General features: G+C 52.0%; 1 protein-coding gene across 9 annotated transcripts in view; it reads right to left on the minus strand.

Annotated features, from left to right (window-relative positions):
* The window catches only part of CTBP2 (C-terminal binding protein 2), a 174,051-nt gene that overhangs the window by 26,656 nt on the left and 123,760 nt on the right, over positions 1–23,635 (minus strand). For 7 of the 9 annotated variants that reach the window (XM_088842418.1, XM_088842423.1, XM_088842417.1 and 4 more), the window contains one exon: positions 21,868–22,027. The exons of 1 other annotated variant lie outside the window; for it this stretch is intronic. In XM_088842418.1, coding sequence (XP_088698544.1) covers positions 21,868–21,925 — 58 coding nt within the window. In that variant the 5' untranslated portion in view covers positions 21,926–22,027. Of the gene's footprint in view, positions 1–7,295; positions 9,482–21,867; positions 22,028–23,635 lie in introns of those variants that run through there. One more of the 9 variants, XM_055424431.2, reaches the window with a different exon arrangement.

Genomic DNA, 23,635 nt, shown 5'->3' on the forward strand with positions numbered 1-23,635 from the left:
CTCTGCGGGGGGCTATGAGTTCTGATCAAGTCAGTATTGGGAGGACCGGGCTCCCCACTGGCCTCGCCAGCACTTCACAGGCATCAGTTACAGAGCCCTGACTCCCCTCCTGGCCCGTCCAGAGACCTCGCTCACAGGACAAACTCCCCACCAGGGCTTTCTCACCTAGCCCTCCTAGAGTTAAACAAGGAGTTGTTCGGCTCACATTTGCAAACCCTTCCTGGGATCAATTCTCAACCCCCTCGGTGCGGACAAGTGTTTACAGGTTTGATTTTATGCTCTCCTAACGATTTGGCAAAGGGTGCTTTATTCACCACTGTTGGGCTAAATTTAACTGCCTGTTAAATTGTCCCTGTTAAAGCTGTCCCTTCCTGTTCCTTGAGCAGAAGGGAGCAAGTAGAAGTCAACAGTTTTGTTTTTTATTCCGCATTACATGAAAAACAACTAAAAATGTCCTTTGTGTATAAGCCAGCCTCAGAGGAGGGGAAAACACCCCTAAAAGCAGTACATTAAGTATATGTAGGTTCTATATTGCTAATGTGGGCTACATTATGGATGAAAGCATTATTTACCTTTCACAAACTTAAAAAACTCCATGTACCAGCAAAGAACCTATGAAATGGTTTTAGAATTCTTGCCTTGTATAATCTTGGGGACAAAAAAATAGGCTCCAAACACCTGCAAATCTTCCACATTAACGTATGTTGATTTTCCTCTCATGAAAATGGTGCTTGGGGCTTCCCTGGTGGCACAGCAGTAAGGACTCCACCCGCCAATGCAGGAGATCCAGGAGGATCCCACACGCCACGGGGCAATGAAGCCTGTGAGCCACGACGACCGAGGCCTACACTGCTCAAGGAGAGAAGCCACCGCGATGAGATGCCCACACGCCGCAACTAGAGGGCAGCCCGTCGCCGCGCCCGGGAGGGCCCACGCACAGCAGTGAGGACCCCGCACAGCCGGAGGGAAACAGAGCACGTAAAAATGGTGCTTGGACAACTGGGCATCCAACCGCAAAATAACACGGAGGAACCCCTACCTCACTCTGTCTTCAAGTCAACTCAGGATGCTTCAAGAACTTAAATGTGAGCGCTAACACTCCAGACGTTTTAGGAAGAAAACGCAGGCACAAAGCCTCATGACCTTGGATGATGACACCAAAACCACAAGCAACCAGAGGGGAAAGAAAGAAACTGGACTTTATCAAAATAAAACCTTCTGTGCTTCAAGGTATCAAGAGAGTGGCAAGACAACTGCATCACAGGAGAAAATGTTTGCGATCAGCTGTCTGGTACCAAAAGCCAGTGAGGACTCTGGGTTTTGCTTCCTGGCCTACCCAGGTCCCACCCAGAAGAATGTGAACTGGAGAAGCCCAGTGTGGATACTGGGCACTCAAGGGCAAAGGTCAAGTGAGAAAGTAACGTGGTGAGGGCTGTGCTGGCTTTGCCTCTTCTCGGGCAGATAAATGCACCACGGCTCGCCCCGTCTTGGGACTCATGTCCGCGGGAAAGTCTAAGTGCTGCTCTGGACGAGACTGCCACTTCTCAAAATGCAGAGAGGAGCTGGGGGTTGGAAAGAAATGCTAACACACAAAACTGTTATCTGCAGACCAGAGCCACATGGCACAGGCTGCTTCCTGAAGGCACAGGCCCTGGTGCACGGCCCAAATCTTTTTTATTCTGACCTGCTTTCCAAAACTGGAAGAGAAAATGCCTGAGAGATGAGAAGCCTTGGCCACCCTGTGCTGGGCAGACTGGGCCACACGAAGAGGGTCTGGTGATGGGAATGCGGGCAGAGCTGGCTGGTGTCCAGCCACAGTCCTGGCCCCACGTTCCCCCGTGAGAACACGGATCGATTCCTTTAAGCTGAATGGCAGGAAAGCGTGCAAGAATAACTTCATTAATCACGTTCTCCGTGTCCCTTACCATGCCAGGTTGAAAACCTATTGAACAAGGACCTCAGAGCCCTCCAAGCAGCCAGGAGCCCACTCCCCCCACCCCTTATTGGATGGAGTTTATTAGACAGTCCACACCCACATCCCCACATGGGATTACCCTGGGGGTCCAGTGCTCCCAGTGCAGGTGGCATGGGTTTGATCCCTGGTGAGGGAACTAAGATCTCGCATGCCACAGTCAAATAAAATAAATAACAGTAATAAAAAAAAATAAGAAGAATAAGAAAACCCAACGCCCAAGTCCCCACAGACCACACTGCTTGTACAATCATAGTAATATACCCCTGGCAGCAGGGGTCAGGGCAGACAGAGCTGGGAGTGGAACGCCGCGGAAGAGACGCATTGACAGAAGTGTCCAGAGACCCGGTTCTGTGAAAGGCCCGTTCGGCTCATCCTCACCCAGGCCTGGTAGCACCGCCCTCTGCTCCCAGCATGGATAGCATATGAAATATTGCCAGGCCATAGCTCACCCGGATGCTGTCCTCCGTGGACAGAAGGACCCAGTCCACACCCGAGATGTCAGAGTGGGTCGTTCTGAGGGACTGAGAGCTCGGAATAAGACAGGTCTTGAGCCGAATGCCCCACGGCCAGACAGACTCCCACCTCCGGGCCTGAGAGGTGGCCCAGGACAATGATAATGACCAGGGCAGGCCTGGCTGATGCGGCTCGCTGGGTGAGGAAGAGTGAACCAAAGTGGAAGCTGGGACTCTCAACCCAGGTGCAAGTGGCCAGACCCCAAAATCTCAAAGCGAAGTCGCTCAGTTGTGTCCGACTCTTTGCGATCCCACGGACTGTAGCCTACCAGGCTCCTCCGTTCATGGGATTTTCCAGGCAAGAGTACTGGAGTGGGTTGCCATTTCCTTTTCCATTTTCCTTCTGCCAGCCCCAAACACCCACCAAATACGAAAGCAAAACAAAGTCTTAGATTTCACTGACCTTGGACTTGTGTCATGTGTTCTACTTGGAATGGCCTGCCAGCACCTTGAAAGTGCACAGCTCCTTCCCAAGAGCTTGATTTGGAAGTGCCTGCTGGGGAGAAGAAGGGCTCTGGATGAACCCCCTTCCAGCTGAACTGAGACTAGGATTTCCTGATCATGGAGGTAGATGTCGACCTGCACGGGAAGCCTGGAGATGCCCCAGGGAGCCCCAGGCAGCAGCCAGGACCTCAACAGCCTTCACGGGGCTACAAACACTGACACACACACACAGCCACCCTCATGCTGGTTTGCACAGTGACCTCTCCCTTGGCCTGACCACCACGGCTGCAGTTTGAGGGTCATTCTGGAGTCAGAGCTCTGAGCTCAGCGCCCCCTGCCAGTGCACATGCTCTTTAGTGATGCATTCCAAGTGCTGCAGGCTCCCCACGTGGGTCCTTATTGCATTATGGTGACTGTCTTTTATTTACTAACTGGGTGGGCGGTGATGGGAATGCCCCAGAAGCCCAGGCTGGGGTGCACCCATGTGTCAGTGCTCAACACCTGACCACAGGCCTGGAACACAGTGGGGGCTGGAGCAGTGCTGAGGGATCCAGCTCCGAGCTCTGGCCCTGCCCTGCTCAGCCAGGGCTCTCTTTGCTCAGGAACCTTCCCTGGACCACAGCCCAGAGAGGCCTGCTCCCTTCACACACCTCCAGGGGTTAGGATGTAGGGTCTTAACAATGGAAGAGCTAGGGTCAGCATCCCACTGCTCTCTGCAGGGCCAGCTACCTCCCAGGCTTGGTCCCCACACCCAGTCCCTGAATATGGACATACAGGGGGCAGGGCTGAGCCCACCCTTCCTGGTCCAGCTCTGCTTTGAGGGTGGGGAATGGTTGTGATCAGCTGGCTTGGTGGGAGGGTGTCTTTGGAGGTCTCATGGCACCCCTCTCCAGGCTGATGGTTTCTGGGTCATCACTCTCAGAACCAGTGAATCCTTTGGACCCCACTCCGTGGCACAGATCTTCCTGTGCAGAGGGACCTTCAAACAAAGGCAGGGACATGGGAGGAGTCACCAGGTGTGCAAGGGCTGGATAAGAACAAACCTCCATTCAGATCCAATGGGACTTCCAACCCAGGGGACCCGGCATGCATGCCTACGGTGCTGGAAACCACCGCTATGACATTAGCAGGAGTGAAGCAAAAGTGACCAGTTCCTGTTGACCTAACACTGTGACACCACCAGCCTCTCCCACAGCCCCCGTGTAAACGGGCCCCAGACACCCCCTCTCCTAACCTGAAGGGTCTCTGGGCAGTGTCCCCAGGAACTAGATGGGGATTATAGATGCACTTCATCGATTGAGCCATATCTAGAAAAAATGCCTGGAAGGAAACCGTAAGGGGACAGAAAAAGATTGGGCTGGGGCTGTGCTTCTCACACAGGAAGCTCTGCGGCCCATGCAGCCCACATATGTGGCTGTGTTCAGGTGGACAAACCCGTGAAGATGGCTGCGGAGCTGCTGTTTATGCGATGTGTCCGGCTGCACCAGCTCAGGGAGGGCTAGGAAGACAGCAAATCCTTGGCTGCGGTCAACGCCATGTGACACGGGGGAGGGGGCATCGCTGGGTGATAGCCACTGCCAGAAGGTTCCGCAGCCTGTGCCCCAGTCGAGCAGGTCAGCATGTAAACAGCAGCAGATTCAGCAGGTACCGCTGCTCCTGTGGGTCTGACACGTAGCCCCAGTAATCCCGCATCACAGGGGCTGGGGGCTGCTCCGGGGGCCTGTCCTCACCTGGCCACCCTCCACTGCCCAGTCCATAGGAGCCAATTATTTATACCAGCAAAGCCAACCAAGATGAAGCAGGCAGTTCACAGACAGAGAAAAGCAAATACAAATTAAAATATGTACTCAAGGATGTGCCGTGCAACACGGGGAATAAAGCCAATACTCTGTAATAACTGCAAATGGAAAGTCACTTGGAAAAAAACACAAAAGATGAAAATACCCAAAGCACAGAAAACAAAACCAAGCGCTCAGAAACAAACAAGCCACCCACTGCAAGCGTTTGGATCACCACTCCGGAGGGAGAGAGAAGAGAGGCCTCCTCCGGGCACCCCTGCCCTGCCAGATCAGAAGCAAACATGCAAATTAGGCGAAGACCAGAATGAAGATTTATTCATGCTGGTTGTGCCACAAATGACCAAGGCGGCGGGATCTGGATTGAAAGATCGCCGTCTCCCATTTCAGCTCAAGGCAGTGGGGCTGCCCCTGGGAGCTTCAGGTTTCCGGACTCAAAGTCTGCAGTGTGTCCCTGAAACGTCAGTGTTATCCTCCCCGGGGGCAAAGTGACCGCCCGGAGTAGGACTGTAGGCTCCAACAGATCCCAATCTGCTACTGCCTTTAGGAAACCTGCCTCACAAAATGTCTCGTATCCAGGCTCAGCGCTCCCGGGGCAAGCCAAGTGCCTACCTATCCCCACCCCACTCCCCCGTCCCTGACACACTGCTTTTGGGGAAGGGCTATGATGACACACTCAACATTCCAGAAGGAATGAGAAGAAACAGTGCTACGGGACAGATCATCTGACAGAGAAATTTATTTCCTGGCAGACTTCCGACTGCAGGCTTCTTGGCACTGGCTTGCTGCCATGCAAATGAAACAAAAATCAATATCCCTAGGTCTGCAAAACCGTGTGTTAACAATCACACTCCAAACAACTTAAATAAGATCCCTCGCCCCGTCCCCAAATAACAGCGACTGTTTTTGTTAGAAGGCAGTGCAAAATAAACAGAAATGAAAGGAAGAAGAAAAGAAGGCAATTTAACAGGTCCTTCTTCAGCAAAACCTTTCCAGGACTTCAGCATGCAGATAATCTTTCTGTGATTATGACCAAACCCTCCCGTTGCTTAGCAACACATAATTAAGGAATATGTTTTCAGATCCGCTTTGCAAGCCCAGCCATTATCAGATGAAATTACTGAAGCAACAAATGTCATCGCCATGCAAATTAGTTGGTTGCAAAGAAAGAATGTTTGATGGTGAGGGGGAAGACGCAGGCCCTGGGAAACATTATCTGACTCTTCTCCTGCCACACACCAATTTTAAAAAGTCAAATAAATTTTATATAAGATTGAAAAAGGAAATCTATACATGAGACAAAACTAGAATATATATAGAGAGAGTCAACAGAGAAATTCAACCAGTGCTTCTCTGGAAATAAGAAAGAAACATGTGTGAAGAAGGTCAACCTGTAAAGCAACAGTCCCAGTTCAGTCTGCGAGTAGCTTAACCATCACCAGCTTCAACAACATAACAGATAAACCTAACACTTATCTCAGGGCTATAACATCAGGCTCCCAGGCCCCATTCACAGCTATTTAAGAGGTATTTTCAAAAAGGTCCCTCTTATTTTTACTACAGTTCTCATCCCACCATATCCACCCTATAATGCTAGTAATTCATTAAAAAAAGTCATTGAAAAAAGATGCAGTTTTCTAAACTATGTTGAGGAGAATTGGGAAAGAAAGGAAGAAAGCTGATTTACAGCTTACATGGTCAGTTAAGGATTCTAGGGTCATGAAAATTCGGAAGCACGGCTCCGCGGGTGTCCACTTGGAACTCTGTTCAGGGGCCTGGGGACACACACGCACTCAATTCCACTTGGCTCGTGGTTTGAAGAGAACAGGCTAGGATCATTCTGTCTCTCCTCCACACGGAAATACATTCTTCCCTACAAGCAAGCAGAATCCCCAACTGTGTTTTCCAACACGCGAGACTGAGTCTGTTTTTGAAACAGGGAGTTCTAAGGGATTTCAACATCTTTGTTTAACACACAAGTCTGGAAGCACACCCGTTTTTAGCTCAGCAGTGATTAACCCTACCTCTGATACTGTGTAGACCCTTCAGAGGGGCGTTTCCACACCGGAAGGCACTCCCGATGGCAAGTGAACGCTGCCCACCGTACAGGAAGGCGCTGGACAAATACCCAGCCTTCTCCAAAGCCACTGAACGTGAGCTGGAGAAAATGCCACTGCCCGTGAGCTGAGGGCTTCATCCTGTTCTGAATGATTTCTGGTTTGTCTTTTTTTTTCCCCATAAACAGTTGTGTTTCCTCCCCATAAAGGGAAATTCATGAATCGCCTTGAGCTCAACTGGAAAAAACGAAGGTAATGCCATTCTCAGCGGGTCAGCCTGAACCACACACACTAGTTTCACCTAGGAGAACCCTCCTGTGTGTTGGTCAGCTGGCCGGGGTGCCCTGTTTGGAGGAGGGGGTGTATACATGGGTCTGAGTCAGGGGTGGGTTGGTCTCTCCAGGTTTGGCCGGAGAGCGACAGGAACCGGAGGGGCCCTGTCCACTGCTCAGACCCACCGTCTGTGCCCTCAATGTTCCCCACGAGGAAAAGGCAGGGAGGGGCGCATTACTTGGTTCCGGGGTCAGCATGGTGGAGACGATGATGGGGGCCCCTGTCCGCCGGGCCACCTTCTGGTAGGGCGAGTGAGGCGTGTGGAGGCTCTGGCTGGCTGGCGGCAGGGCCGGGGGCTCCAGGGGCGTGCCGGGCTTCCGCAGGAGCTGGGGGCTGCTGTGGGGGCTGGGCACGGGGGAGGCCGCCGAGCCGCGCTCCCGCTTCAACAGTTCCATGGGCACTGTGTACGCCGTCGAGTAGGCAGTCCTGGGGCCCGGGTGAGTCAAGGGCACGCCGGGCTGCAGAGGGTACGCGGGGCTTGGGCGTGCAGTCAGGGCGCAAGGGGTCGGGGAGCTGTACCCGGAGTTGGATGGGAAGTGGGCGGCTTGGGCGCCCACCCCGGGGGCCGAGTAGGTAGCAGCGGTCTCCAAGAGGTGTTGGGACGGCGCGCTGGAGGGGCGGCGGTGAGCGGGCTCTGCAGCCCGAGGGGACGCCGCCTGCAGGGGCCCCGCCTGGGGCTGGGGCTGCAGGGCTGCGGCACCCAGGCCGGCCGGGTCGCCCTGGAGCTCGCTGCGGTGGCTGAAGCTGCTGGAGCGCGTGCGGGGCAGGGGTGCCCCCCGGCCCTGCCTGCGCAGCTGCATCTCTGTCCGGCAGCCGCTGGCCAGGCGGCTCAGGACTCGGGCCTGGCCCAGGTTGGGTGCCACGCACTTGATGTCCGCGTCCTCCATGGTGGCCAGGACGGCCGGGGAGTCGAAGCCTTGCTGCAGCAGGGCCACCAGCGTGGCCTCCGCCACGCCTTCCGCCCGCAGGAGAGCCAGGAACTCCGGCATCACGCTCCTCTTGCGGCCCCCGGGCCCCTGGAAGGCGGACGGGTCGGCTTCGCACCTCTCGTAAGCCATCCTGGGGTGGACACCTTCCCGGGCCGGCACGTAGCCTCGGGGTGGGGCGCCGGGGGCGGTCCCCACGCCCATCCCGGAGGCAGCCGCCGCTCCCGGGTCCACAACCAGGCACGTGGGGGCCGCCTGCCTGGAGGCGGCGGAATCCACCGGCCTCTCGCCCACATCGTTGTAGACCTGGCCGGCGGGGTAGGCGGGTGCTTCTGCCCCATACCTGCTGTCGGCCGGCTCCCCGACGTACCGCGCCGGTGAAGGGGCCTGTGATCGCTGCCCCTGGGGAATCATTTTACCTCCAGGGTCCCGATACAGGTGACCAGTGTCCTGCAGGGCAGGGGCCCGGCCTGCCACTGGCTCCCACGTCATCCTGCTGCCTGGCGCTCCGTAACCGGGCAGTGGCTGGCCAGCTCCTGGGTGGCGATGGTGCGGAGGCTCGCCGGGCACCCGGGCGGCTCCGGCCGGGTCACTGTAGTAATCCCCCGGCAGCAGGGCCCCGCGGGCCGACATCACCGCCTGTCTGCTGTCGTAAAAGGTGAAGTCGGGGACGGAGCTCTTCCTTCCGGCCGCCGCGCTGTAGAAGGCCTCCCGGTAGAGGCAGGGCTCAGCCGCCCCGGGCATGGCGACATCCCGCAGCCCAGGGTACCAAGGGCCCTCTCCGCCTCCGTCCGTCAGAGAGCTTCTCCTCCCGGGAGCCTCGGCGACCTCCCAGGGGCCCTCATACCACCCGGCTGCATCCCAGCTCTGAGATCGACCAATATTTATATGCCTGCTGGGAACCGGCATTGGAAAAGGAAAAAAAAAAAAAAAAAAAGGCTGCGGCCAGAGGCAGAGAAGGCTTTCTTTATAAATCTTCAATTACTTGCATCTGAACCAGACCTGGCTGTATTCTAACCCTTCTGAGACGGCAGGAAGGACCAACTGGGGGTTTTCGATTTCAAAGTGTGGCCTGAATTATTAATTCTCCGAAACCTTAGTAGACAGAACACTCACAGTAACTCTGCCTAACTCTCCAACGGTAGCACCAGAGGTCTTTTCTTTGTGGCTCAGTCCCAGAAAGGAGGCTGCAGCCAGCCAGCCAGCCGGGCACCCCCGCTCCCCCTGGCTGGAGCACTCACATGGACCTCCGCTCTCTCAGCCTGCGGATTAGGAGCTAAATAAAACCCCTAAAGCTTTTGTTCCATGTGACATCTCGTTAGACCGATGAAACCAGCTGCGGGCTCCATCCAGGCCTCCCGACCTGCAACTGGGAATTCTTTTCACACTGAAGCCCTGGCTTATCTCCCCCGTCCTCACCAGGGCACTTTTTGGATGAGCCCACCTCCCCCTCCTGAAGATGCCCCCCTCACCCCACCCCCAGATCAGAATCCCCTAAAAGTGACAGGAAGAAAATAGAAAGAGACTGCTTTAATGTCGATGCAATCTTAATCCACCCTGATGAAATGTTAATCCATTGCACACGGCTAAGAACAAATTAAATGTGAACAGGCAGGCAGGATAAGAAAGAAAAAGCCTCACGCGTAGTTCTAGAGCAGGAGGTGCCCGAGAGATGGGCCAGGTCTGCTGCCCGACGCTTTGCCAATATTGAAATCTGGCTCCGAGATGACTCTGGTTACAAATCAAACGAGTTATTAACATTGCTCAAGCCCAAAAGGATTCTTTCCCGTATTATCACACAACACAGACCCTTTCACACTGCCTGGAAAAACCAGGGCAACAGAAATACAGCCCATGTGTGTAGCCTAGAATGGAGCATTTTAAGAGGGCAACAGAGGTCAGCTACTAAACCCCAACGTTATGAAGGAAGCAGAGCTGGGAGGGAGGAGGCTGCATCTGAGGCATGTTTACCTTTAAATCTGTTTGCAAGGGATGCATTAATTGTAGCAGGCTTGGCCTGGCTTAGGTCTCATGGATCATTTCCCATATTCCCATGGATTAAGATTTTACGGAGCCCACCAGGGACATCAGGTGCAGTAATGCAGAGAACGGCAGTCATCTGCATGCAGAGGAGCATTTCAACATTTCCTCAGAAGTACAGACAGGGCCCTGGGAAGCGCTACCCAGACGGGACTGGGGTCCTCCAACTGTAGGTTCCAGGACAAAGCAAAACCGAAAGCTGGGAATCCCACACTTACAAGTGCTGTGTATAGTCAGAACATTTAAAAACGAGACAATACACATATTTGCAGCCATTAAACTTCAGAATGTTTTGTCTTCACCCACATGTCCCTTAACCGAAGATTCCATTAGAATTACCAGTTAAAAAAAAATTTTTTTTTGGAATGAGAAATACTGAAAACTTAACACTGAGAAGAAAAGCGAGTGCAAACCCCGTGCAGAAACTGGAGGCACCGGGAAACACAGGGGCAGCGCCCCCTCGTCCCGATGAGTATGTATTAAACTTTGGGACAAGCTCTGTTGAAACCAACGTGACTCCCCAAAGTGGGATTGGTCCCCCAAAGCCAAAGCTCTGGGGAAAGCCTGACTGAATACAGAGGAACTGAGCCAAAAGCACTGCCTGGGGACACAGCCCTGGGACCCCGGGCTGTGACTTAAATACCACTTCTAACCCCCAAATGCCAATAAAGCCTCAAGTTAACAGGGAAAAAGCCCTGGCAGATGGCAAAGCGACTCTGATCCTCCCCCAAACCCCTCCACCGCCTAGGATGCATGACAGCGAGGAAAAAAAAAAGCCACACTGCAAAACGCTGGGTTTCCATCTATGAAAGCAGCCTGCTGGCGCCACTTTCTCTAATTTCTCTTCTGGCACACTCACCGTCATGGGCTCAAAGGCCTGGGCAGGGGAGACGGAGACAACGGGCCTGGCCACACACAAGACAATATTTACATATCTTGCCAACAGCCTGAGGATGTGTTCACTTCGAAGACACATCAAAAAGGACAGGAAAACGTTGGAGCCCCAAACTAAATGGAAACAGCACTATCTGGTTGCAGCAGATCGTTTCCCAGCTCTGCTGTGCAAGCGAGCCCAATTTCCACAGGTCTTCTCTTTGGAACTTCCTCCCCTCCAGAAAGGAGAGGGCAGGGAAAGATGGGGCGGTCTCATGGTAAGAAGAACTGCAAGGAGACGGGACTGTGTGAAAACCGGACTGCTGTATCTAACAGGACACATCCTCACCCTGGAAAAGACACTAACCTGATGACCTTGTGCAGCCCCAGCCCACCCAAACCTGTCACCCCCTTCTCCCAATCTTGGCTCTTTTGGCCAAGAGGGGCCTTTGTGGCCTCCCGGCGGGGGTTCTGCCCCATTGCCACTGCGCCCCTGCCACCTCCATCCTTCCATCACTTGTCAGAGAACACTGGCTGGCTGGGTGGGAAGGGCTGCAATGTCCTGCCTGACTCTTCAGGGTAACCATAAACAGGGCATCTTTGACATCATGTTTTTCTTCCAGGGGCCTCAACGTGTGTTCAGTGTCCGTACCAGGCCTTGCTCTGGGTGTTTTGCCCATCCCCAAGACCTGGGGATGGAGAAGTTGGGTACCAAGATGCACAGGAGCCAGGTCAAACTCCAAAAGCCAACGCTCCTCTTTCTGGAACTCCCTGTGTCAACCTGGGGAAACTAAGCTCTGCTGAAACGGCAAAAGGGGAACCTCTTTAACAAACGAATCCTGTTATTTTCTTAAGGTTCCCCCAAACCCCAAATATAACATACATCATTTACAAAAATCAGCCACTTGAGTATCTGACAGTAATTCCTAAACAGATGATTGCTCCAGCTCCTTGAAACAAGGTGCAGTGGGCCCCTGTCAGAGCCAGGGCCCCCAGCCTTCAGCCAACGGACTATACCAGCCTAAGGCATCAGTGTTATGCCATCTCAGGGTTTCCTTTCCCTTCCTTCGTGTCATAAAGAAAAACTTAACACGAATGTGGTGTTGATGCTGCAAAACTCCAACTGTGGTGCAGACACTCCCTTCAGAGACACATAAATGAGCTTGGGAAGTCGTGCCCAATCCTTTTGCAGTAGGGTAGCTGGCGATAACTCACCCAGCTTACAAATAACTAACTGGTCTTCGATTGAGTCCTCTACTTCAGCAGGACAACCTAGGACCACACGTGCTCCACAGCCCTGGTTTATTAGGTGCAAAGGTGTAATGCCAGGAGCAGGTCAGCAGTGGGCAGGAGAGCTTCAGGGAGGCTTCACGCTATGCCCCAGAATGAGGAGGCATAGATTTGTTTCCATCAATTTCTGACCCATTCTGCTTGGAAGCCACACAAACTCACACAGCCTCAGCTCTGCAACCTGCCAAATATTATGACAGATGTTTTCCTGTGTTAGGTAAAAACACCTGTAACTGGACTAACACTTTTCTGAACACCCTGGCAGATTAAAAAAAAAACAAAACACCTCACTGCAGTCTTTAGAAAACACAGGATTTTTCTGAAAGAATCTCATGTTAACTAAATAAAGTGAGATGGGACCAATTTCTGAAAGATTACTGAGTCTCACAGACTTCATTTTTAATCCTGCAAAGAGTCTCTCACTACAGAAAACTGCATAAAGGAAAAAGCCATCTTCTCAAAAGTGAGAAGAGACAGGCAAGCCAAACCCTCTCGCAGAGAACACAAACCCAAGATAAGGCTGGCCCTGTAGCATCATTTGAATGGGAACCTCAACATTATACATGACATTCCCCCAAAGCCAAGTCTTCAATTCCCTGTGCAACGTAAGGCATCAGCTGAAAACTGCAGAGACCTGAAACTGAGGTGATTTAGACAGTGCCAGAAGAGCAGGGTAAAAAACTGAGGCGGACAAGCCGAGGGACGACCAACGATCCCCTCCACGGAGCGAGCAGTCCTTGGACAGATCTCCTTCAAGTGTTCTATGCTCTCATCAACACAGTGACTCGGGAAACTGCTTCAAAAGAATGGGAAAAGAAGTACTGCTCTGGGTCTAGTCCTCACTTTAAAAAAAAAAAATTTCTTTCTTTATCTATTTGGCTGTGTCAGCCTTAGTTGCATCATGCGCGATCTTTCACTGTCGCATGCCCGCTTCTCTAGCTGTGGTGCAGGGACTAAGTTAGGTGACCCTTGACATGTGGGATCTTACTTGGTTCCCCGACCAGGGATCGAACCATGTCCTGTGCATTGCAAGGCAGATTCTTAACTACTGGGCCACCAGTGAAGTCCCTTCACGCCTTAAAAAAAAAAAATCAGGTATATGGTGGCCTTTGTGAATCTAAAGACTAGATTTGCATGAAGGCTGTTAGGTCCAGCAGCCCCCCTGACAGCTGTGCTGTTTCTGCCGAACTGGCGTCAAGGGACGCTCACTCCTTTCTCAGGAGAAGACTCTGGAGCACTGGTCACTTTGGCTGGCCTTCCTCCCTGTGCTGGACTAACACTAGCCTGGGGCTTTCCATCTCCTGGGACTTCCCTGGTAGATCAGATGGTCAAGAACCCATCTGCAATGCAGGAGACCCAGGTTTCCATTCCTGGGGCGGGAGGATTCCCCTGGAGGAGGAAACAGCAACCCATTCCTGTATTCTTGTCTGGGAAATCCCATGGACAGAGGAGCCTGGCGGGCTACAGTCCATGGGGTTGCAAAGAGTTGGACACGACTGAGTGACGTTTCCTCCCCCATCTCCTGGTTCTCCAGTCCTTGGGGCCAGGAGCCCAAGGCAGCTCTGAAAGCCAAGGCAGAAGTCAGAAATCCCCAGATATGCTTCCCTGCGCCTGCTGTTGGCCAGAAAGAGGCCACAACAGTGCCCTTGCCCCCTTGCCTCCCACGGGCACTGCAGGGGTTAGCAGGTCACACTCATTTCTGGCAGCGACGGCCAAAAATAGGCCCGTGACATCCCACTTCCTACTTTTAAGTGTGTACAGGCTGTATTGGGTTGTTGCTTGTTTCTGTCAAGTATTTGAGAGTATATGTTTAAAAACAGCTTTCTGTCTTTAAAAAAGTGTTTTTTTTTTTTTTCTGTCTCCATAGTATCTTCTACCAAAGCAACTTACTTGGCTAATCTAAATCAGACAGGGGAAAATAAACCCCACGTACACTAGGAAAACAGCAAACAGGGTCTGGCAGGGCTTTAAGATTGCCTTCATGGAAGTGACAAAGTACGGAGACAAATGAGCAGAACCAACCAGACACCTCAGTCATCCCAGGATGGACGCAGCCCCGAGGCCCCTGGATGCAGACTCGGGGCTCCTGACTCCCAACCTGGAGTGGGAGGCTTTCAGTCATCAGCACAACTCTCCAGAGAAAACCCAGGACCTGAGGTGGAGCCTTGCAACCAAATCAGCTGCCCGCTCAACAGTCCCAGGTTGCTCAGAACTTACGATTTAGCCATTTCAATGAAAACCGAGGCTTGGGCATGGTTCCCAACTCGATTTCTCGACGAGACGATGATACAGCTTAATGAGAGCCGTGTTATGAAAGTTAGACTTGACTCCCACAGGTTATGGGATTAGAAAGTCTCTTTTATGGCATGTTTTGGCTGTGCTGGTGAAGCAGGAAATATGAGCTGGGACCGCACCTCGAATGCAGGGCCTGGGAAAAGCACGGGACAGAATCTACTTGGAAAGACCTGGCTGGATCCCTGACACACCTTACAGGTAGGTGCTCAGAGAACTCTGCCTCCTTCCTCTCCGTAAAATCCTCCACTAACAGCTCTTCCTGCAAAATCGCAGTGTCTCAGGACACCGAATCCCCATGCATCTCGACGCTGTGACCCTCACCCCCGATAAACTCCTGTATTACGTCTCCTCATCAGTTTTATCAGGAATGGGTTCATGCCACCTTGATCGATCATTCCCAAATCCTCTCCACCTGCCTGGCTCCAGCTCAAATAACCCACCTCCAAGAAGCGTCCTCAATCCCCTACTGTCACGTGTCCCCAGTCCGCACAAACCTGCCAGCTCCCGAGGTGAAAACACCTCACCCACGATTGCATCCGTCTGCAATCCCCTGGAAACCGGAGACATCCCCTGGTTTCCGAGTGAAGGTGACTGCGCCCCTCCCTCCCGACACGCCCTTCCTCCCTTCATCACACGCTCACTGGCTGGACATACACGTTGTAAATACAAACCCATAGAACAGGACTCTACAAGAAACAAGACTTTGTGGCAACAATCTTTGCTCTCCGAGCCCAGGTCCAGGCTAAAGCAAGCACAGTCCCTCACTTGCAAGGACCCAGGCACAGTGGGCATTGAGTGAAGACGGCAGAGGAAGACGACCTGTAGTATCTGAGTCTGCCGGCAGGGACCCACCTGTCCTGGCTGCGCTCACACGGGCCCTGGCTGTAAGGCAAGAGCCATAAAGAACCTTCGGCAAACAAGAAAGGACTGACTGCTAACACACTTGTTTCACTCGCTCCAGGCTACCAACAGGAAGGGGGCACCCTCTAGGCACACTGTTGTCGTTTGTTTAATCGCTAACTCATGTCCAACTCTTGCGACCCTAGTCCGTCAGGCTCCTCTGTCCATGGGATGCTCCAGGCAACAATACCCTAGTGGGTTGCCATCTCCTCCTCCAGGGGATCTTCCTGACCCAGGGACTGAACCTGCCTCTCCTGCTTGCCAGGTGGATTCTTTACCACCGAGTCTCCAGGGAAGCCCCCTCCAGGCACATACATCTCTCCAACCAGAACCCAGGAAGCAAGTTGGTGGATGTTGCAGCCCTTCTGATGTCCGTGCAAGGAGAACAGGCAGCGTGGAGCCAGTGGTGAGCAGGCGCACGGCCATGTCCAGAAGGCTCTCCAGGTCGCTACACAGCCCCACGGCCCCCACCCCCGAGCCAGGCTGAAGAGAGAACTGGCATCTCAGAAAGCCTCTAGGGAGACTGAAAGCCCACTTGCGCTTTAGAGCCAAGGAGCCAACCAGTGTCCAGGATGCTCATCAAATAAGTCATGGCTTGATGCAATGAGTGTAAGTCAGTTGGGACTTACTCCCACATGTCTTTTGGGAGGAAGTCTTTCTCCACCCACACGTGTCATTTGTAAAAGGAATCAGAGGGTGGGAGGCAGGCAGCAAAGCCCTGTATCTTGGGGTGCTGGTAGCAGGGTCGCCCCAGACACTGGTGATCAGGCTGAGCTGTGTGGGACATGATGCTCCCCTGTCTGTGGGCCTCCAGTTCTGCAAAGCCAGGTGACCTTACTGTCCTCAGGCCTGCTCCGTCCAAGGAGGCCCGGCCCAACGTGTCAGAACCCTGGTTCCTGCAAGGAGTTCACTGGGCCTGGAGCAGACACTCTTCCCTCAAAGGTGCCACTGACCACGATGAAACACGCCCAGGGCAAAGCGGGGTGGGCAGACAAGGCAGGTGGCTCATGCCTAGGAGGTGTGACCCCAAACACCAGAGACAGGTGCTGCCCACCTCGGGGGGAAGCGTGACCCACTGTGGTGGGGGCGAGAGGCAGAGCAGCGGCCACAAGACAATACCCAGACGCTAAAAAATAGCCACACCTGGCCACGGACGAAAGCCACCACACCCCAAACCCCAAAATGGAAGCAGCCTTAACACACTGCTTTTAGAAATGTGGGGGGTTTAAAAAAAGTCTGCCAAGCCTGATGAGAGTCCACAGGCAAATGACCCAACGCAGAGAGTAGCTTGAGTCTGCATTTCATAGATGAGTGATGACTGAGAAATATGAACCCCGTTTTCATCTGCAGTAAGTGGGGGCCTGAGTGTAGGCAGTTCTACAAACCTAATCCCTAAGTAAGTGACAGCGGGCATCCCGGGGAGGGGCTGCTATTCCAAACTTATCTTCAAACCATTTATCTCATGGAATCTATCCTTCGCAAATTAAGTCTATGAAGCTGCAAGTTGACCATTCTCCCCCTTCCTTTTCGGATCCTTTACCTGAGTACCATGGTGCTTCATTCTATTCACTTATACTAGAGTTTTAAGTCATGTCTGGTTGACTATTGTATATTTACATACCTAATGTAATTATCACTAATCACATAATTGTGGAAATGTACATAATTGCCTGATCTAAACATATAATTATAATGTATAGCAACACTATGAATCCCATTTTTAAGGTCTACATTTTGGGGCTATTTAAAGATATTTATTAGAAATGATTGTGGACCAACATAGGTAGCCAGTTTTGATGTGGCTTCTTGATAAGGTGCTTCCAAGTGCTTTATAAAACAAAACAATAATTCTACAATGCCTTTTCTTAAGACAGGTCAAACAAAAAGCATACAAATGAAAGATAAAATGACTCTGGTCCGAGTCTACAGATGAGGCTTTTCCTGTGGGGAAATACAGGTCAATCCTGCTGCTCTGTGGGCCCCAAAGGGCATGAGCCAGGCAGCGAGACGCTCCCAGTCCTCCCTGCTGGGGGCCCTCACCTGGCCCAGATGCCCTCACCGCTCCTGCCACCTCGAAGACCGAGAAGCTCTTAGACAGTAGTTTTGCTCCGTGAACACTCTGGGACCGGGAATGAGCGTCCCTGGGGGAACGGTCCACGAGATGCGCTTTCATAACAGCAAGCTCATCCAATTAAGAAGAGAATGACACAGGTGAAACAGTTCTCCTCTACTTCATCCCTATAGTATTCTCTCTCTGACTTTTCTTGTGCTCCTCAGGGACAAGACTGATCTAGGTAAAGATTTCCAAGATGTATAACTAATGATGTGTTCAGCGGACACCAGATGACCTTTGTCTCCTTCTCTACGTCCATCCAACCAACCCGTCCATCTTCCGCACTGCCTTTTATTCCCTGTTTTCATGACAGCATCCCAGAGGTGAAACAGAAGTGTTATAAGTCGTGTCTGACTTTTGTGACCCTGTGGACTGTAGCTCACCAAGCTCCTCTGTTGATGGAATTCTCTAGGCAAGAATACTGGAGTGGGTTGCCATTCCCTTCTCCAGGGGATCTTTCCAACCCATGGATCAAACCTGGGTCTCCTGCATTGCAGGCAGATTCTTTACCAATTGAGCCACCAGGGAAGCTAACTCAGAGGTAAGGAATGTTGAATTTGATTGTTTATTTAATAGGAGGTCCATAACATTTCTTTTTCTCCTGTAGAAGAAAGGAGAAGTCTTCTCCTGAATTAGGTTATGAAGGCGACTTAGCTCAGCTGATATAATCTTCAGGACCATTTTTCCACATGTATAAGACATTCGAAGAAAATGAAGTAAAATGAAATATCTACTTTTCTCCAAATTACATTTTCAACAGCCACAGGAAAGGATGGTGTTCAGTGATTTATTGTACCATAACCCACAATAAGATGTTCTAACAAAAAGTCATCAGCAAGGCCATTGTGGTATATTACAGTTCTATAAACCCAGGGCCCCAGAAAATGCTCTTCTGGGTTACTTCCGCCATAATAAGGGATGGCAAGCTCTCTTCTCTGGCCAACAAATACTTGGGGCAAATCAAACTAGTTCTGCCATGATGCCATTAGGTCCTGAAACACTCTGAATGGTGCAATTCACAAACACAGTGTGTCAATTAAGCCAGCAAACTAAACAGAAAGGAAAATCCAGACCTATACCATACACCAGAAAGAGAGGACTGCAATCTGGTCAAGTCTGTTCACAGACCCTGCTCCATACAATCGTTCTACAACAGCTCTCCAGGAGTATTTAAGAGCAGGCATCAAGAAAGAGCAGAGAATAAATGACAGATATCAAAACAGGAGAATAGCTTTTTGAAAAAAAAGAAAAGAAAACCTGACTTTTCACTCAGCTTGAAAGACCATTATTCTCTAATGGATTTTGATGGAGCCCCCAAGACGGGAGGAGAAGGGGACGACAGAGGATGAGATGGTTGGATGGCATCACCGACTCAATGGACATGAGTCTGAGTTGGTGATGGACAGGGGAGCCTGGCGTGCTGCAGTCCATGGGGTCACAAAGAGTAGAACATGACTGAGCGACTGAACTAAACTGAACCCAAGACTTTGGGTGGTGAGATGCAAAGCTATACTCTGTACTTTGCCTAATCTTGAGCCGGAACATCCCCTTTGAGGTGCAAAGGTGCAGATTCTGGGTGCATGAAGATAGACACACTACGTCCCAAAGGGACTGTGGCTCAGGAGAAAGAGACCCCAAGGTCCGGTGTGAAAGGTTTCAGGGAGAAATGGACTGGGCTCTGGAAGGGAGAGAGAGAACGTGGGAGAAGCATGTTTGCAGGGCTGACTTCCCCCCCAGTCAGGCTCGGCTGGAGAAAAGGGGTTCACTGCAGAAGGTGGAGGGCTGGGAGGGACCCTTGAGGCAATCTGAAGGCTTGTCTGACTTGGGGTTGGCAGCAGGTTGGAGGGAAGAATTGGAGGAATGTGTGTTCCCAGAGACCCAGTAAGAAAACAACGTTCCTATGAGCCCAGAGCAGAGCAGGGCAGCTTCATGCTTTAAATCGTAAAACAATGAGATACTGGAAGTCCTCGGGGATAGGGTGGGGGCAGTGGGAAGGACAGAATCATTTGCTGGGCTTGCTGGACTTCCAAGGAGAATATTCTCGAACGGTTAGTTCAGGTTTCCAAAACAGAGCCTGGTGAGAATCCAAAGCCAGGGATAGAGATGTGTGAGGCTGTCAGGAGGAAGAAATTTCAGAATCCCTAGGGCTGATTGGAGGGCAAGGCCAAATGCACAACAGCAGATGGCCTGGGTGCCCGAGCTGCTCACCGACTGCTCTGTACCTCGCCGGCAGAACCTCAGAAATGGGAACCCCCAGTCCCTGACCTTTAAAGGCGCTGCAACAGTTTATAAATGCAAGGAGCACCAATGAAGCATCTTGAAACAGCTCTTACACTTCATGGGACTCCAAATTAATGTGTGGGATCATGGATTATAAATTACACCTGGGTAACTTCACGTCAAGCATCTACCTTGACAGTGGATAGTGAAAAATTAAAACGAACCACTGCAACTGTCTGCTCGCATGCTGCAGTCCAGGGGCTCGCAAAGACTCAGACTGAAAGACTGAACTGAACACTCTCAGGAACACTGTTCACGAATAAAGGAGATGCTGGAATTTGTTATTAAAAAAAAAAGGAAGGTTGGGGACTGGTGAACTCCGACTGAGAAAGAGGGTTTGAAAGAAACTTCAGTGTTTTTTTGCTGCCACCAACTACCCTGCGCACGGACAGCAAAGGCCACTGGCGCTTTGATCCCATTCTGGTCTCCAATGTATCTCGAGATAAGCACTGGGGCTCAGGGGGTGCAATCGGCCCGGAGACATTCCTGATAACCAACCTTAGAAAGCTGATCCACTGGGGCTTTCTGGAATGGGGACTCGGTACCAAAAACGAAGGACCGAAGTAAAACTTTAAAACCCCCTGACCAATCAGGTGAAGCAAGATGGTGAGACACTGCACAGACCTACTGGCTCGGGTTTTGCAATGACGTCACTGTTCCTGAAAGTCAGAGGCCAGGGGATTATTTTTGGCTAAAGAGACCAAAGAGACATGATAACTAAATGCCACATATGTGCCTTGATTTCTGCACAGAGGCAAACAAGAGAGCTAGAAGAGATGCGGGGGGAGACACAACCACGCCACCTAGGTCAGACAAGGGTGCCATGACCTCCAGCTCCCTGGGGGTGATGGTGGTGGCGTGTTTATGTAGGACCTGCCGCCAAAGGTACTTAAGAGTAAACGGGTACATCTGCAGCTGTCTCTCAGATAGTTCTGGAAAAGTCCATCCATCCATCTTCCATTCATACACACACACAGACACACACACAGACACACACACACACGCGCGCGCGCGTCTCTATCTATGTACCTCCACATAGAAGGAAGCAAGTGATAACGAATGTTACCGACTGGTGAATATAGTTGAAGGGAATTATCAATGTCCATCGCACTGGATCCATCTTTCTGTAGGTTTGAAAAATTATATCTAAAAATATCCCAAAATCCCCAAACCTCCTTATACCCAGGGATGCGGGGGACAGCGGGTGCTCTTCAATTCTTTTAGGTGGGAGCCATCGCGGGGCAGAGAGCGCCAGAGCAGAACACGACTTCTAAGGCCTCCACACCAGCTTGAGCCACATCTACAAGCGATTCCACGCGGACAGCTTGTGGGAGGCATGTTCCGGGTCAGCCGGCAAACTAGTGCGCTAGCACGTTTGGGGGCTGCTGAGCCCACCCTATCCAGGGGCTCCCCGCCATGGCCCCTGAGAGAAACCCTGCAGCGAAGTCACCAGTGACCACACCAAGCCAAAACACCCAGCCCGGCAGCGTGGGCGCGGGCCGGCAAGGGACACTCCACGCACAGCCCAGGCCTACTCCCTAGACTTCTCACCACTCCCTCGAGGAGAGGATGGTCCTTAACCCACATTTTAGAGGTCTGTCCCTTGTTTCCATAAGATTTGAATTCTGTTTATTTTCCTTTCACGACCAGCACAACTTCCAGAACATTTTCAGAGATAACCAGGGACATGAAGGTATCCTCAGGGGCTACGCTGGGCTCTAGGTATTTGCGTGGCAACTGCTTCCCTTTGAAGTGGAAAAGTCCAGAAATTTCAGGAAGTAGGTTATCTTTCATATGCAAAATGATGTTGGGACCACAGACCCCCCCCAGCTGCCCTGCTATTGCCACCCCTGCCCTGGAGCCCCCTTCAGCCTACTCGAAGGGCAGGCCAAGTCGCCACCAAGGACGCCGTAGAGGGGCGCCTCGGACCATGGGTGGGGAAGGGACAACAGCCTGGCTAGGAGACAGGGCCCAGGATCCCAGGGCCGGTCTGCACGTTCTGTTTAAAAACCGCCAACCACGCTGGCTCTTACCTTCGCAAATTCTGTCCAACCGCTGTCGCTTGACTTTGTGCTTATCCACAAGGGCCATTCTTTATCGAACTTTGCACCTCTCTGATTCAAAAGGCAAAGCGGTCCTCTAAGAACTTAGGGGCCCTCGCAGGAGTCTGAGGGCATTACTCCACTACGCGCCCTGAAACGAGGAGAAAAGAAGCCTTACTCTCTGGACACCCTGGGGGCAAGGACAACCGGTCATTCAGGCTTGGCTGCCACTTGCGACAAGGGGACCTGCCCTGGGGGACTTGTCCTCCTCCAAGGCTGGAGACAGGGTTTGCTCCTTGTCCCTGGGACAGTTTCCTGCCTCCGAGGGAAGGGGGTGAACAAGACAAAAGGTCACTGGTTCCTGAAAGCGGTCAGCGGCACCATCTGCAGCTCTTGCTGTTGACTGCCAATGCCAATCACTGACCAGCCTGGGTCGGGATACTTTGTCCTCCAATGCCAGAAACCAAGTGACAGCCAGTGGCACCGCTCTGTAACCTCTGGAAGCTGCAATGGGACAGAGGTAGAGACCAGCCCGGACTGCCTGGGAACCCATCCCAGCGTCCAGAGAGAGACGCAGGCACCCATCTGGGGCTACTCTCCCACCACCATCCCCCAGGCCGATTCCAAAACTGCCCTTTGGCCACTGCTCAGCACCTTTCAAACCCTTCCCCCACCACCCATGGATGCCCCACCTAACCAAGGCTTGCCCGGTTTGACCTTCCAGCCTTTGCCTGTCCCACTCCCGTATTGGGGTATTTGGGACACTCCCGCGGCACTCCACTGCCCAGTTTGTGGAAAAAAGTCAGGGCTGCCTGTTTGGGGAGGCCCTGACCTTCATCCCCTGCTCAGCCAACATGCTAGTTGAGGCCATAAATCATCATCTGTAACCTCCAAAGCCCTAGAGCTTCTGATTCATTGCTGTGGTTATCCTAACACCACCACCAACTGCAACACACACACACACACACCCCACCACCAACTGCAACACACATACACACACCCCACCACCAACTGCAACACACACACACACCCCACTACCAACTGCAACACACACACACACACCCCACCACCAACTGCAACACACACACACACACACACCCCCCCCCCAGTTATCCAACAAATGAGGAGGGGGCAGGAGACAAATACGAGGCTCCAGGGTTAATAATGAGAATTTTTATGGGTGGTCATCAATTATGCAGAATGCTGGGAGTTACTTTATCAAAGGTCAGAAAATGCAGGTCTGACTATGAAAAGGTAGGTGACTTCCTGGAAGTTAATGGCTAATTTCTCAGCAATTAGGCTGAAAAGGCACCCTAAAGACTTATGGCAATAACTATGTGATTTTTTAAAAAAGAACAAGAAAAAAAAAAAGCACAACTTCTAACCACATAAATAATTAAGGCAACATCCAAGAGATACTAAATCCTTTCCCGACCTGGGACGACCCTGCTGGACAAGTAAGGAGATGAAGGTGGTCCTGAAGTGAGCCAGGGCTTTGCTGGGAAGATCTGGGGAAACGGAGATGGAACAGACAGATTTCTAAAATCCTCGGGGCTCCCCTGGTGATCCAGTGGTTAAGACTCCATGCCGCTAATGCAGGGGGCAGGGGTTCAACCCCTGGTCAGGGAATTAAGATCCTGCATACCAGGAAGTCAAAAGAGTGGCTTCACTTTTGCTGGGCTTTGTGAAAGGTAATTATGCAAAGTGGGGAAGGTGGTTCCTTACTGGTCTCCTTGAGACAGATAGACGGAGGAGCAGG

The sequence above is a fragment of the Moschus berezovskii genome, chromosome 12, assembly GCF_049115385.1.
Source record: "Moschus berezovskii isolate FMDL1 chromosome 12, NW_MosBer_1.0, whole genome shotgun sequence".
Lineage (NCBI taxonomy): Eukaryota > Metazoa > Chordata > Mammalia > Artiodactyla > Moschidae > Moschus > Moschus berezovskii.